This window comes from Anas platyrhynchos, chromosome Z (assembly GCF_047663525.1).
Source record: "Anas platyrhynchos isolate ZD024472 breed Pekin duck chromosome Z, IASCAAS_PekinDuck_T2T, whole genome shotgun sequence".
Lineage (NCBI taxonomy): Eukaryota > Metazoa > Chordata > Aves > Anseriformes > Anatidae > Anas > Anas platyrhynchos.
The window spans coordinates 19,507,743-19,522,902 of NC_092621.1; the positions used below are offsets into that span (position 1 = coordinate 19,507,743).

General features: G+C 49.7%; 1 protein-coding gene across 3 annotated transcripts; it reads left to right on the top strand.

Moving 5' to 3' along the window:
• Positions 1-6,355: 6,355 nt before the first annotated feature.
• SETD9 (SET domain containing 9) lies at positions 6,356-12,407 on the top strand. Of its 3 annotated transcripts, XM_038170992.2 has the most exons (7): positions 6,356-6,514; positions 6,609-6,940; positions 7,674-7,728; positions 8,573-8,632; positions 9,551-9,666; positions 10,900-11,005; positions 12,025-12,407. In XM_038170992.2, the coding sequence occupies exons 1-7, from the start codon at positions 6,429-6,431 to the stop codon at positions 12,110-12,112; spliced, it is 843 nt and encodes a 280-aa protein (XP_038026920.2). In that variant the 5' UTR covers positions 6,356-6,428; the 3' UTR covers positions 12,113-12,407. The 3 variants fall into 3 exon arrangements, with proteins under 3 accessions (XP_038026920.2, XP_071887808.1, XP_071887809.1); XM_072031707.1 differs by lacking the exon at positions 7,674-7,728 and having other exon boundaries at positions 8,509-8,632; XM_072031708.1 differs by lacking the exon at positions 7,674-7,728 and having other exon boundaries at positions 6,405-6,520; positions 6,605-6,940; positions 8,509-8,632.
• Positions 12,408-15,160: the final 2,753 nt, after the last annotated feature.

Sequence of the window (15,160 nt, forward strand, 5' to 3'; positions counted from 1 at the left end):
TAGAAGGTGTTTTGAGCAAATGTGCTGATGCTACTAAGCTTGGAGGAGCTGTTGACTCTCTTGAGGTTGGAAAGGCCTCACAGAGGGATCTGGACAGACTGGAGAGCTGGGCAATCACCAGCCGCATGTAGTTTAACAAGAGCAAGTGCCGGGGCCTGCACCTGCAAAGGGGCAACCCTGCCTATACGTACAGACTGGGCAACAAGACACAGGGCAGCAGCCCCACAGAGAGGGATCTGGAGGTTGTGGTTGGCAGCAAGCTGAATATGAGCCAGCATGGCAGCCAGGAGGGTCAGCTGTATCCTGGGGTGCATCAGGCCCGGCATTGCCAGTCAGTCCAGGGATGTGTTGTCCCTGTCTGCTCTGCACCGGTGCAGCCTCACTTGGAGTACTGTGTGCAGTTCTGGGCACCACAGTACAAAAAGGACATGAAACTACTGGAGAGTGTCTGGAGGAGGGCTACAAAGATGGTGAAGGGCCTAGAGGGGAAGATGTATGAGGAGCAGCTGAGGTCACTTGGCCTGTTCAGCCTGGAAAAGAGGGGAGACCTCCTTGTGGCCTACAGCTTCCTCACGAGGAGGAGTGCAGGCGCACGCACTGATCTATTCTCTTTAGTGACCCGATCTATTCTCTTATAGGACCCGAGGGAATGGTGTCAAGCTGTGACAGGGGAGGTTTAGGCTAGGCATCAGGAAGAGGTTCTTCACCAAGAGGGTTGTCACACACTGGAGCAGGCACCCCACAGGGACATAGTCACAGCACCAAGCCTGTCGCAGTTTAAGAAGTGTTCGGACTGTGGACAGAGTCACATGGTCTGAATCTTTGGGTAGACCTATGTGGAGCCAGGAGTTGGACTCGATGGGCCTTGCGGGTCCCTTCCAACTTGGAATATTCTATGATTCTTTACTGTGGGGGTGACTGAGCAACAGAACAACTTGCCCACAGGGACTTTCCCACCAGCAACAAGGGATGAGCCCTTCTGGTGAGTCCCATTGACAGCCCTCAGAGGAGCCGAGTCAGTGCGCTCTGTTTGCACCCAGGGCATCACCAGGGTTCCCTGCCTGCATTGCTGGAGCATGGAGCTCTGCAGCCTGCCACCACAGGACCCGACATGTGGGAGGTTAGACAACGCCCCTAGGCTGTGACAAGATGGCAAATGCCCAGCAAAGCAGCAGGCTTTCCCCTTTGGAGGGGCTGCTGTCCTCACTGGGCAGCGTTTGGGGGCAGCCCCAGAGGCCTCCGTGATGTCACAGAGCAGCATCTGTGACTGCTCCAACCTCACCGCTCTGCCGTGAGGTGCATTTGGTTCAGGACTCCTAAGAGTTCAGACGCGTGGCGTGCAGGCTCCAGGAGCATCCCGGGCTATTCTGAGTTGCGCCTTTGTGCATTCTCGTGTGGTGGGGTACTGCAGGTCCCCACAGCACCTGTCCCGGAGCTGCGGGCACAGCGAAGGTGCCAGGGTCCTTGGCACCATCGACAGCGCCCAGACAGCTCCTCTGCGTTCTTGGACCTCCTCCTTCAGGTACCATCTGCTAACTCCAGCCGTGCTGCTGGCCTGGGAGAGTGAATGGGGGGCTGAGATTAGGGAGCCAAGGCAGGTGCCGAGAGCAGCCCTTGTGACGGCTGGCCCACGTGGCTGAACCTGGTGATGATGATGATGAGGAAGAAGAATTTCAGCCCACAAGAAGGCCCTTCAGGAGGCCCTCACCTCCCTGCAACCTCCACTCTCCTGGGCTCTCTGTGCTTTCCCACTCCTCCTAGCATGACTCTCTTGACAGGCAGGACACTCCATCCCGTGCCGAGCAGGACCGGGAGCAGAGCGGCTCTACAGCAACAGCCGGCAGTGGCCAGATGCAGCAGGCGGGGCCATCCGAGACAGCGGCAAGGGAACGGTGCCCCATCTGCCTGGGCACCACCAGAAACACCGCCTACACCGACACCTGCTTCCACGCCTTCTGCTTCCGCTGCATCCGGCGGTGGGCTGCCACCAGCTCCGCGTGCCCACTCTGCAGGCAGCCCATCGACCGCATCCTGCACACGGTGCGAGCGGACGACGACTACCAGCAGTACGTGTGCAGGCCGTCCGCTCACGGCCGCAGGAACGCCGCCAGGGAGAGGGTCCGCAGCAGATCCCCTCAGCGCCGCTACAACCTGCGCCCACGGCCCACCAACAACGGCCCCGCAGCTGGGAGAAGGGGGCCACAGGGGAACGCATGAGCAGACGGGACCGGCGCAGCTCCTGGGCCCATCAACGCCGCCCCCCAGCAGGCTGCAGGGCAGCGCCTCACCAGCCCCGCCAACGGACCCATCCTCCGCATCGGCTCGCTGCTGCTGCGGCCCCGGCGCATCCAGCTCCCTGACACCAGCGGACGATGAAAAGCAGGGCCCTCACAAGCACCCGTGTGGGCCCTGCTTTTCCCTTTCCTTCAAATATTGAGTTAGCGATTTTCCCTCAAGAATTTCTTTTCCAATTACTATTCCTTTAAATAAATTATCCTTATCTCAACCCATCAGTTGTTTCTTTCCTTTTCTTCTTCCTCTCCTCTTCCTAGTGAGGTAAAACCACCCTCATTGAGTTTGCCCATGACACCAGCTTGGGCGGGACTGTTGATCTGGCTGAGGCTAGGAAGGCCCCGCAGAGGGATCTCGATAGGCTAGATCGATGAGCTGTGTCCAGCTGTATGGCATTCAACAGGGCCAAATGCTGAGTACAACACTTGGAGCATAACGACCCCTTGCAGCTAAACAGGCTTGGGGAACAGTGGCTGGAAAGCTGTCTGGCAGAAAAGGACCTGGGGGTGCTGGTCAACTGCCCGATGGACACAAGACAGCTGTGTGTCCGGCTGGCCAAGAGAGCCAGCAGCCTCCTGGCCTGCACCAGAAGCAGTCTGGCCAGCAGGAGGAGGAAAGGGATCATCCCCTTGTCTGCAGCACTGGTGACACACAACGCACCTTGCGTTCTCTGGTCACTTTGGTGCTCCTCGCTACAGGAAGAACACTGAGCTGCTGAAATGCATTGCAAGAAGAGCAGCAAAGCTGCTGAAGGGCCTAGAAAACAAGACCAATGAGGAGAGGCTGAGGAACTGGGGTTGTCTCGTCTGCTGAAAAGAAGGCTGAGGGGGACACCTCATCGCTCTCTGCAACGACCTGAAAGGGAGTGGTAGCAAGGTGGGTGACCCTTAGGTGACAAGTGAGAGGATTTGAGGCGACAGCTTCAAGATTCTCCAGGGGAGGTTTACATTCAGTATCAGGAAGAATTTCTTGACAGACGGGCTGCTTAGGCATTGCAATGAGCTGCCCAGCAAAGTGGTGGAGTCACCATCCCTGGAAGTACTTGCAACATGTACGAGGTGGTGCTTAGCGACAAGGTTTTGCGGGCGACTTGGCAGTGTTAAGTTAATGCTTGGACTTGATGATCCTCAGAGTCTTTTCCAACATACGTCATTCTAAGAAAAGGCCGCAAAGGGGATGCAAGAACTGGAGCATATCTCCTCTGAGGAAAGGCTGAGAGAGCTGGCACTGTCCAGCCAGAAGAGCAGAAGGCTCAGGGGATCTCATCAAGGTCTACAAATATCTCAATGGAGGGCGCAAAGAGGACAGAGCCCGGCCCTTTTCAGTGGTGCCCACTGACAGAAGGAGAGCCAGTGGTCACAACTGGAACACAACACATTCTGTATGAACATCAGCAAATGCTTCTGCCCTCCTCCATCTGTTGCTGGAGAACAGAGGGAGGAAGACATAGCAATTGGCGACCGTCTTGGTCATAGTGATCATGAAGTGGTTGAGTTTAAAGTTTTTGTTGACAAGAGTTCAATTGCCACCAAATCTTCAGCCCTGAATATGGGGAGAGCAGACTTCAGGCTGCTCAGGAACTAGTCAGCAAGGTTCCCTGGGAAACTGCTTTTGAAAACATTGGTGTCCATCAGTGCTGGTCAGTCTTTAAGCGCTGCCTCCTAACAGCACAGGATCAGGCAATTCCAGAATATCAGAAGTCAAGCGGGCAGGGCAGAAGGCTGGCTTGGCTGACCAGGGATCTTCTTCTGGCGTTTAGGCATAAAAAGAAAGTGTATGGCTGCTAAAAGCAGCATCAGGCAACGGGGAAGGAATACAGGGACACCGTTCACATTTACAGGGAGAAAATTCGTGTGCCCAAAGCCCAATTAGAGTTGAAGCTGGCCAGCTCTGAGGGAGACAATAAGAAGTTTGCTTGTTTGGTTGTTTGTTTAGTTTGTCAATAGAAAATGGAGGACCAGAGAAAACATAGGTCCGCTATTGATGAGGAAGGTCACCTCACAGACAAGCACATGGGCAAAGCAGAGATGTTTAATGCCTTCTTTGCCTCTGTCTTCAATGCTGAAGATGGCCTTTGGGACCCCGCGTGCCCTGATCTGGAGGACCATGACAGTGGGAATGACAAACTCCCAACCAACCCTGAACGTGTGAGGGGTTTGCTGTTCAAACCTGGATCTACGCAAGTCCATGGGTCTGGATGGGATTCATCCCAGGGTGCTTAGAGAGCTGGCTGATGTCATCACAGGACCTCTCTCCATTATTTTTCAATGATCTTTGGAATCTGGAGAGGTCTTAGTAGACTAGAAGCTGGCAAATGTTGTGCCAATTTTCAAGAAGTGTAAGAAAGAAGACCCTAGCAAATACAGGTCTGTCAGTCTCATGTCAGTGCCTGGTAAGATTATGGAGAAGATGATTCTTGAAGTTATTGAAGCCCTGGGGGACAGTGCTATCAGTGATCCCAGCCAACATGGGTTCATGAGGTGTAGGTCCTGCCTAACAAATTTTACTTCCTTTTATGACAAGATCACCCGTCTAGTTGATGAAGAGAAAACAGCTGATGTGATCTTTTTGGATTTCAGCAAGGCTTTTGACACAGTTTCCCATAGGATCCTACTGGACAAAATGTCCAGCATACAACTTAACAAAAACATCATACCATGGGTGAGCAATTGGCTAACGGGCAGGGCTCAAAGGGTTGTGGTAAATGGGGCCACATCAGGCTGGCGGATGGTCACTAGTGGGGTCCGTCAAGGCTCCATTTTAGGGCCAGTCCTCTTCAATGTTTATATAAATGATTTGGATGTAGAACTAGAAGGTGTTTTGAGCAAATTTGCTGACAACACCAAACTTGGAGGAGTTGTGGACTCTGTTGAGGGTGGAAAGGCCTTGCAGAGAGACCTGGACAGATTGAAGAGCTGGGCAATCACCAACCACATGAAGTTTAACAAAAGCAAGTGCCGGGTCTTGCACCTGGGATGGGACAACCCTTACTATACGTACAGACTGGGCGACGAGATGCTGGAGCCTAGAGGGAAAGACATTTGAGGAGCAGCTGAGGGCACTGGGCCTGTTCAGCCTGGAGAAGAGGAGGCTGTAGACCTCATCGCAGTCTACAGCTTCCTCACGAGGGGGAGTGGAGAGGCAGGTGACCTGTTCTCTGTAAACACCAGTGATAGGACCCTTGGGAATGGTGTTAAGCTGAGGCAGGGGAAGTTTAGGATGGACATTGGGAAGGGGTTCTTCACCGAGAGGGTGGTTGCACACTGGAACAGGCTCCCCAGGGACGTAGTCACTGCACCAAGCCTGTCTGAATTCAAAAAGCGATTGGACTGTGCACTTAGTCACATGGTCTGAACTTTTGGGTAGACCTGTGCGGTGTCAGGAGTTGGACTTGATGATCCTTATGGGTCCCTTCCAAGTTGGGATATTCTACGATTCTGTGATATTCTGTCACATCCTTCCAGTAACCTTTGACTCCATTGTCAGACTTTGACTAAAATGGGAGGTCGGGAGCAGCATCCCACAGGGCAAGTTTTATGAAAGGAGGTACCGAAGGGGAGAGGGGAGGCAGCGCTCCAGCGGGACAGGTAAGCTGCTGTGAGAGAGCATCTGAGAGATGTGAGCAGCTGGGAGCTCCCCCAGGTACAGGGGAGTAACTTTATAGTGCTTTGGGGGACATTCTGCGTGCTTTGTGAGGCACCAAAGAGCTTGGGGACCACACTCATGCATAGCACAAGGCTGTCGGGGCAGCCCACGGGGCTGTGCTTTCCACACACGCCGCTTGGCTTTCACACGTCTTTGCACCTCCTACTTCACCCCCAAGCCGTGAGCAAGGAGAAGCGGTTATATTTATACATCCCAAGCCTTCGGAGACACCACCCACGGACTTTTGCCCTTTAAAAGGACGGGCATAGCGAGCACGGCCTCGCTGAGCGCTGCCCGGGCGGGTGCCGACACCGCCCCCCACACACCCCGCCGCCATGCCGCGGCCACCTCCCCCCTCCATCCCTTCCCCCTCCGCTCCCCCGGCCCCGTAACCACCAATAGCATCTCGGTATGCAAATAGCGGCGCGCTGCCCGGGCGCCGATTGGCTGCGACGCACGGCGGCGGCCATGTCGCGGGGCTGCGCGGCGCCATGCTGCGCGGGCTGCGGCGGCGCTGGGCCGCCTACCGGTACCGCTTCGTGCCCTGGCTCGCCCTCAACCTCCGCCGCCAGCGCAGGTGAGGCGGCGGCGGAGCGGGGCGGGGCGGGGCGGGGCGGGGGTAGGGGGTTAACACACCGCCGTCCTGCTCAAACGCTCCTCTTCCTCTCCAGGACCCTGCGGTACGTCCCCGAGAGCTCCCAGGACAAGATTATCCCCGATGAAGCCGTTTTAGAAACGCTGCTGAGGGCGTTCGCGGCGCTGTTCGCCAGCGACCTGGGCAGGCAGGCGCCCGTCCTGGCCGCGCGTCCGGAGATCGGGAGAAAATACGGGGAGCCGGAGCCGGGGCGCTGCGAGGAGGCTGCCCGCGGCCCCCAGGAGGTCCTGTTCCAGGCGCTGGGCTTCGGCCTCGCCCGCCGCCACAGCTCCCTGCCCGCCGCCGGCACCGGCGTCTTCCTCAGCAGGGGCGGCGCCAGGCGAGGGGCGGTGGTGGCCATGTACCCCGGTAACTGCCACTAACTGCCACTAACTGCCATGTACCCAACTGCCACTAACTGCCATGTACCCCCGTAACTGCCACCAACTGCCACTAACTGCCATGTACCCAGTGACTGCCCCCAGGGTTTGCTTCATGCCGGGTCTGGTCCTCACCTCACAGGCTGCCCTGGCCGAGAGTGTTTCTGTGTGTAAACCAACCCCAGGCGCTCTCCAAATCGGCCCGGCGGTACCGGGGGAGGGAGTTTTACCCCCAGATCAAACGATCTTTCAGTGTGGAGGTCTCGCTTTTCGCCTGCCAGGCTCTGTAAACGCAGCGGTGTGGGAGCAGCTTGAAGCACAGAGTGGTGCTGTGGGGTCTCTGTTTCGGACGTGTGTCTGAAGGAATGGGGATTTGAGCTATCCGCATGGACGAGTGGATCCACACACTTCCAAAGCACAAAAACGCATATTGGAGAAGGGAACTAAACCCCTTATCTAACGGAGCTCCTCTCCATAAAGCATGTTCGGAGACGTGCCCTTCTCTGTTCCTCATTTCTTAGAACTGTATTTACTTACATTTTATAAAAGATTCATAATTATATAGGTATGGGAAAGCCAGGGCAGCTCTGTTGAAGAGCTGGGATTTGTTTCAGCTCACTTAGGATTTCAGGCACATATTAAACACAAAGACTCATTGAGGGTCTCGTGTAGCAGCTCATCCAGCAAAATGAGGATGAACTGTTGAAATGTCTTTTCCATAGGTGACAGGGAAACCAGAGGGCTGCTGGCTGGGGAAGGGACCAGTGTAGAGACCAGGTCAGTCAGTGCCATCCTGCCCGCTGTTTGGCAGTGAATGCAGCCTGCCAGAGGTGGTCCTTGCCTATCACCCCGCAAGGTGTCACTGGGGGTTTTCTGCAGGGGGTTGCTGGAGATGTAGTGGCTGTGAGGGATGCACAACTGCAATGTCAGGAGAAATGACAGGCTGGTCTGCTCTCACTTGTCTATGCTTGAAGTGCAGGGCATAGATCTGGGGAATGTTGTGCTAAGATGACTTGTCCTTGGCATGGTGTCATGGCAATTTTCCCTCTTGTACGAAGCAAAACCTTTGATCAGGGTGATGGATGGGGGGGGGATATTTCATGTTTTTGCTTGTATATGTGTTTTTCAGACTTCTGGTACAGTAGTAACAGAGCAGCTGGGTATCTTCAGATGTGCTTTCCTGAGCAGACATAACCTTTTCCTCTCTAAAAGTTCAATTATCACTTTTTCCTTTCTGATCACTTTTTCTCTCTCAGACCAGTTGGCTGTGATGTTTCAGTGTTTCATCTACCTCTCACATGGGTTATTCTTTTTAACAATTTCCTTCAATGGCTTCTCTTTGGAATACCTCAGCTGACATAGATTTTTTGTATCTCTCAAAGAGGTGTCTAAAAGCTTGCAGACGTTTACAAGAGTCAAGGTCGCAAGCTGAGAGAAGAGATCTTGCCTATTCGTTCTGTTGCTTCAGGTTCTGTGTAGAGGAGGCTGGATGATGTCGTAAGCCTATCCTCAAATAAATTATTTTCTTCTGAAATAACCATATCTGTCTTGCAACAGGTACAGTGTACAGAAAGCACGAGCCGATCTTTTTCCAGTCCCTTGGCAATCCTTTTATTTTTAGGTGCATAGATGGTGTCCTTATTGATGGGAATGATAAAGGACTATCAAGAGCAGTGTACAGGTAAGCAATCATAAGAAATAGGGGAATGGCACTCAACTGGTATCTCAGAATCTAGTGCTAATATTGTCAGGGTTCTCTTGTCTTGCCCTAATTTGATTTTTATTTGAAATATCATCCACTTCTGTGTATGTCATGCTGTAAAACAGCACAAGGGTAAGAGCTGCTGGACATGATCTACTATGTCCTTGTGTCTGTAACACTAGTGAGAAGCATTTTGATGAAAGTTGTGGACAGGGACTGTTTCTTGTAAAGAAAATAGTTTTAGTAGGAACAGGACAGCATATTTTTAACATGCTTCAGAATTCTTTAATCAAATCTGCTTTGTGAATGGGGAAAAAAATGCCTCCATATGGAATTGCAAATAGCAGAAGGGAGAATCTGTCAGCTCTGTCTCTGGTCTGCAGATGGGCAGCACTTAAGAGAGCTGTAGCCCTTAGCAGTAAGCACAGAGCTGACATGAAGTGGACTGTATTCCACTCCATAAGGAGCTTACCTTAAAATACAGTTTGTAGGAACTTTGGTGGAGCAGTTTCTGTGTTTGAAAATAAAATGACTAACAAGCAGAAAGTGTCTAAAATAAGGGACAACTAATACAAGGCTTGAATTCTGGGAATGAGATTTATGATGATGTTGTAATGAGGCTTCACATCTTTAGAGGCGAACAAAACTCATCTGTGATCATCAAGTTTGATGCAGATTTCTGGAATTGTACATGGTGTTTTCATGCTGGTTCTCTTGGGGTGTCAGAGACAACCACTTCCTGATAGTAGTTTTAAATGTACTTTTTAAGCAGTCATCAAGGTATTGTTCCTTCCAGCCCTTTCCAAATGTTGTCCTGGCTATTTCTGCAGGTGGAAGTGCTTACCACTTGGTAAGTGAAGGAGCAGTGATACATGTTAGCACTATGGGTCATTTCAGGTCTTGCAGCAGGAGGGATCAGCTCGGCCCATTCCAGATGAGTGATGTGAGCTGGCTCACGGCTGCTCCACAAAACCCACTGGCAGTGGGACAGTATGTTAACAACTGCTCGTATGGTAAGTTGCCAGGTAAATTTTCAAAGGTTGAGTTTGTCTGTTTGGATATAAGTTATTTTGCAAGTGACAAGGAGAATCAAATATTGATGGGGGATGAGGGATGAAGGGCAAAACTGTTTAAAGCAAGATAAACAAGGAGCAAGGAGTTTCTGAGGCTCTTTGTAAAAACCAAGTGTTAAAATCTTTCATCGCAGCAACTCTGAGAACATCCTTGTGCTTTCCTCACTGACTCCCCCAGATGTCTCCTTGCTGGTATGTGGTACAGAAGGCACATGTCCCAGAGTGCAAATCACTGGGAAAAGATACCTGGCACAGGAGTTCTGGACTGAGGCAGTACAGATTTGAGATTCCCACTACAGTTCCAGCAGACTTCTTGAGAAAACCATGCAAAGTGGCATGTACCAAAAGTTTCTGTCGCTGTTTCTTTGGACTATAATAATTTTTTAGACTTAAGAAATAAAAGTGCACAAAATACAGGAAGTGGCTAGTATTGTAACTGTGGGACATAATGAGAACGATTTATTTCTTTTGCCTCACAGTATGTGTTGGTCTTAAAGTTTGGGGGAAAAAGTGACTAATACAGATGGTTGTGAGATACAGAAAGTTTAATGACTACCATGGCTAGCCTGTAAGTAGCTTTCATAGCCTGCATTACACCGATACTATCCTGCTTCCAAGTAGCATCCAGAAAGGAAGAGTAATGAACCACGTATTGACTGGCATGTAGACAAAGTTCTGTCCCATCATACCACTCATTCCAGGTCCAGAACCCCTGCAAAGAAAATTTCAGTCTTTCTGCTGGGCAGATGGCGGTTTTCTCCCTGGCTGTTTTTGTGACATATTTTGCCAACATGGAAATTGACACCAAAATGTATTTTTATTTATTTATTTATTTTTTAACTGTACAAGTAACTGTTGTCCTAGATATTAGCAATGCTGTAAGCTGTCCCTGGTACTCTGCAAGGTGTGCCCCTTCATATCAATGCTAAAAATCAGGTCATCGTTTTTAATGTAATAAGGATAAATTAACCTCCAACAGCTGGTTATGTTGTTTATAGCTTCTTGTATAAATTCACAGTAGGACTTCAGGGGAGTGTAGTAGCTCTCAGCAGAGGCATTGTTTTCAGGCTTGATGAAGCATCTGGTACTTTTGGAGCAGTACTTTTTTTACACACCTGTAACCCCTATCTGAGAATTTCTCAGCATCATAAGTTTTTTTTTTCTTATTTCTAGAAAAAGCAGCCAACGTGTGTTACCAGGAATTTGATGTGCCAAGTTGTTTTCCAGTAGAGCTGAAACAGTACCTGCCAAACATTGTCTACAGCCATGACATACAGAGGTTAGCAGTGAGTCAAAGAGCTCATGGATTTGTGTGACACAAAGCTTGCTACATTTGTGAAAAGGGCAAACGTGGTTGGAGAGAATATTACTGCATGTGAAGAAGAGTGACATAGAAGTGTGTACCTGTAAGGACAATTTGAATAGGTCCATTTTAAATGGCTTTCAGGGCTGAGTGATTTTGTTCCTTTCCCACATATTTGCAAATGAGAAAAGCATAGCTCTGAAGGCATGGAGCATAAAGGTTCATGATTTCTGGTTACACAATTAAAGCATGCTGAATTTCCTAAATTTCCACCTCTTTTAGAACTTAAAACATTTGGAAAGCTTTAGGTTTCCCACTGGAGATTTGTGGAAAGTGTCAGCATTTCTATGGAGCTGTCTGGAAATGTGAAGAAGTAAGTTGTATGTCCTGAAGTACGTCCTGAATGTAATACACCAAAGGATTTGAGCTTTTGTTCCAGTTGCTACCCCAGGAAATAAATAATTCTCTTAATCTAGAGGATGCAAAAGGATTTTAAGGAAAACCATACAGACTTTGAATCTGTTTCTGGAGCTATTCTAAAACTGAATCTTGGTTGGAGAGTTACAGTACATGTTGGAAAAGTGGCTTTTCTGATTGACCTTAGGGTTTATAGAGGCAAAGTTAAAGATGCACCTGTAAACTTCAGATAACTAAAGAAATGCTAATTAAAGAAGAGGTAAGACTGAAGTTCAAGAAAACCTGGATGCTGTGCTTGAAGTGTGAAAGCACAGTGAGGAAAGATGGGGCTGTTTCAGAAAGGGCTGTAGCTTCTTAACGTGTCTTAGTGTCTTTTCCTCTGTCGTGATTAGTCCATTTAATTTCTGAGTCACTGTGTGAATGGAAACAGTATTTGCATACCACATGGGTTGCACTTTTTTGGTAATGATACCAGTTCTGATTCTGTTTGCTCTCTCTCTTTATTTCAGTGTTCTTTTCATAGGCTTTCTGACATCTTAGTTGTTTGCTTACACCCTTTGCTTTTCATTTTTTTACAGCCCCCTGAGGTGTGTAGTGCTTGTCACTCTCAGAGACATCAAGCAAGGAGAAGAACTTTTTTCTAATTACTACACTGTCATCAATTGAATTAACAGATTCAGGACTGAAGAAATCTGTGCCATTACAATACTTTTTGTGTGTGTGCTTCAAGCTCCATGAGCATTTTTACACAATGAAGAGCTGTAACTTCAGCCTTCAGAAAGAAAGCTGTGGGCTTGTATTTCCCTGAGATTACTCCACACGTGGTGCAGCGGTGAAGGTTTAACTGTTTACATCACTAGGTTTTCAGCTACCTCCTATCATGGATATTATTGCTTATTGCTTTTCAGCTGTCCATACAGCTCATAAAATAAAAAAATTAAGTTCTGTACGTATCATTTAATCTTCTAGTTTGCACACTTTTCTGTAACTGGGTGTCAGTATTTTGCCACCGTTTCTCATGCTCACAATGAACACAGTTTGTAAAACTGTGTAAATAAATAACCTGTTGAATGAATAAACCTGTTTCTCAGGTTTATGGTGATTACTAGTTCTTATTCTGGTTTTCTTGGAGTCAGTTCTACTCCTGCTGGTATCTCCTTCCTTACAGAAAGTATTTCAGTGTAGGCAGTTGACTGCATCTTACCTTTTATGAAGCATTTCGGAAGGAGCAGTGTCAGTATGTACTCAGGATGTGCCTGCAGGGTGCGCTGTCACAAAAAGCACAGCTGCTGGCTTTTAAAGCGGGAGGAAAACCAGCCTGATGTATCAAGGTACTGTCCAACTCCAGTTTCTGTGGTACTGTGAGTTTCCTGGCACGTGGCAGGAGCTTACATAGCTCCTGTTCTCAAACAGAGAACTTCAAGTTGTGGAGTAGCTGTAGGAAGTAGCTGCCAACTGAGTGTGCTGTGTGTTTTTTTGATGAGTTACTGGCATAAGTAGAACCAGTCATTCCCACGTTAATTCTTGGTGCTGTCTGCAAACTGCTTTCACAAAGTAAACAGGAGACAGCTTGTCAGTCTTCGGATCTGGCTAAACAGCTTTCTTGGAAAGAGAAATCATCCTGGTACTTACTGCAAAGGTCCAAGCAAGCCTCCCAGTGAATCTGTGGTTGGCATAAGCTCATGAGAAACGAGGAGCTGGGAAGTGATGTCTGTCAAAGCTGGTAGTGGTTGGGGCAGCCAAGGTGCCTTGCTTAGCTGCAGAATTTTTCTTTTTCAGAATTCATAGCTTTTCAGTGTGTTTTACTTGTTCTCCTTCCAAGCCTGAAGCTTGCCTTCCATATTCATCTAGAAGCCCTCAGTCAGAAAAGGCTGGGCGTTTCGACACAAAGAGCAGAGCTGCAGGATGGCGGCGTGTGGCTCAGCACGGGTCATGCGAGGCTGATGAAGCTGCTGGGAACAGCTCCTAGGGACAGACCTCACCGTGTCACCCTGCGTGGTACCGGGTTAGAGCAGTGGCTGCTCTCCAGCCTGTGGAAGAGAGCAACTCATCCCCCAACCCTGTGAAGATCCCTCCTCTCCTGGGCTGGGCCTTTTCCCCCAGCTCTCTGGAGGAAGTTACTGGGCATCTCCTGGTCTGTGAACAGGGGGCTGTTTGTCAGGATGCCCGCGGTGTTGCATGGCTGAACGGGTCAGGGTTTATGGTTGGGGAGGGAACGCTAGTCTGAGCCTGCCAGAAAAGGCAGGTGCTGTTCACGTCTCTCCATGCTGAGGTGCTGTTTGTGCAGGGGCACAGATTACTTCAGCTGTCTCATTACACATTTGTTGGTGATTCTTAAATGACCAGGTTTGAAAATAAACACCTGTCTGACAACTGTGGAACTTATTTTGCAGCTATTTTGTTAAGAAAGCATTTATTTACTGCAGTGTCTGTCTCCTGGGCCTGAATGTATCTGGTAGTGGAGCAGTGCAGTGCTGAGGTGCAGGCTGCGTGTCAACTAACAAGACAGGTGGCAGTGGTTTCGTCCTGCTCAGACACTGAAACCTGACAGCCTGTGTTGGTGACTGGTGGTACACGTTAATGAAGGCATTGTACAAAACTGGTGCTGCAGTAAATGCTCGGGACAACATCTGCTCTGCTATCCATCCCCTTAATCCTGTGTGGAACGATGTAGGTGCTCCCCTCAGCTTTGCCACCCTCGGATGGTGCTGTGCCATCCCTCAGCTGAATCTCAGTGTTCCTGATGGTGTCCTCCTCCCACGCTGATCCTACTTTAAAGCCCTCTCAATCAGTCTCGCTGAGTTACAGACCAGGAAATGTTTCCCCCTCTGAGACAGGAGAGTCCAATCTAGAAAACCAAAATCCAGCAGGGGGAAGAAGTGCAGCCAGGTGGTACTCGATAGCAAGGAGCAACACAACATGGGGATGGAGCAGGAGAGGAGGAAATGGAAGGGTTAAAATAACAGTTCAGTGAAATGGTACAGCCTGTGGAATGGCTTCAGGTAAATTGACTGGTTCCTTGTCTTAGGATCCATTTCATCGTTAAAGGAAGGTGAAAGTCATTCCAGTTCTCTGTGTGTCCTACCAGTCACACACAAAGAGCAGGATGCATTATGACACTAATTCAGATGTAATGTGCACTCTGATAACACCCCCATACTTCTCAATGTAATCTATTTATTGTTTGTTAATAATAATAATTTATTAATAGAATACAACAGAACAGTTCAGTTAGAAGGGATCTCTGAAGATCATCAGGTCCAACTGCCTGACCACTTCAGGGCTAACCAAAAGTTAAATGTTGGTGGGGGCATTGTCCAAACACGTCCTGAACAGACAGGCCTGGGGCATCAGCCCCCTCACTAGGAGGCCTGTTCCAGTGTTTGACCACCCTCATGGTACAGAAAGCTTTCCTCATGTCCAGTCTGAACCTCCCCTGGTGCAGCCCTGTGCTGTTCCCTCATGTCCTGTCATCAGTTCCCAGGGAGCAGAGACCAGCACCTCCCTCTGCACTCCCTCTCCTTAGGACGTTGCAGAGAGCAGCGAGGCCACCTCTGAGCCTTCTCTTCTCCAGGCTGGACAACACAAGTGTCCTCAGCCTCTCCTCACAGGACACACACAACAGCAGAGCAGAGGGGCAGAATCACCTCCCTCCAACCAGCTGGCCATGCTGCTTTTGATGCAGCCCAGGACACGGTTGGCTTTCAAGGCTGC

What these genes read in the sequence shown, in the direction of transcription:
- SETD9 (XM_072031708.1), top strand. Translation starts at nt 6,406, where the DNA reads ATGTCGCGGGGCTGCGCGGCGCCATGCTGCGCGGGCTGCGGCGGCGCT. An exon ending in GGTGGTGGCCATGTACCCCG is followed by an intron (nt 6,941 to 8,508) that starts GTAACTGCCACT and finishes GTCTTGCAACAG; the next exon opens with GTACAGTGTACAGAAAGCAC. An exon ending in TGTTAACAACTGCTCGTATG is followed by an intron (nt 9,667 to 10,899) that starts GTAAGTTGCCAG and finishes TCTTATTTCTAG; the next exon opens with AAAAAGCAGCCAACGTGTGT.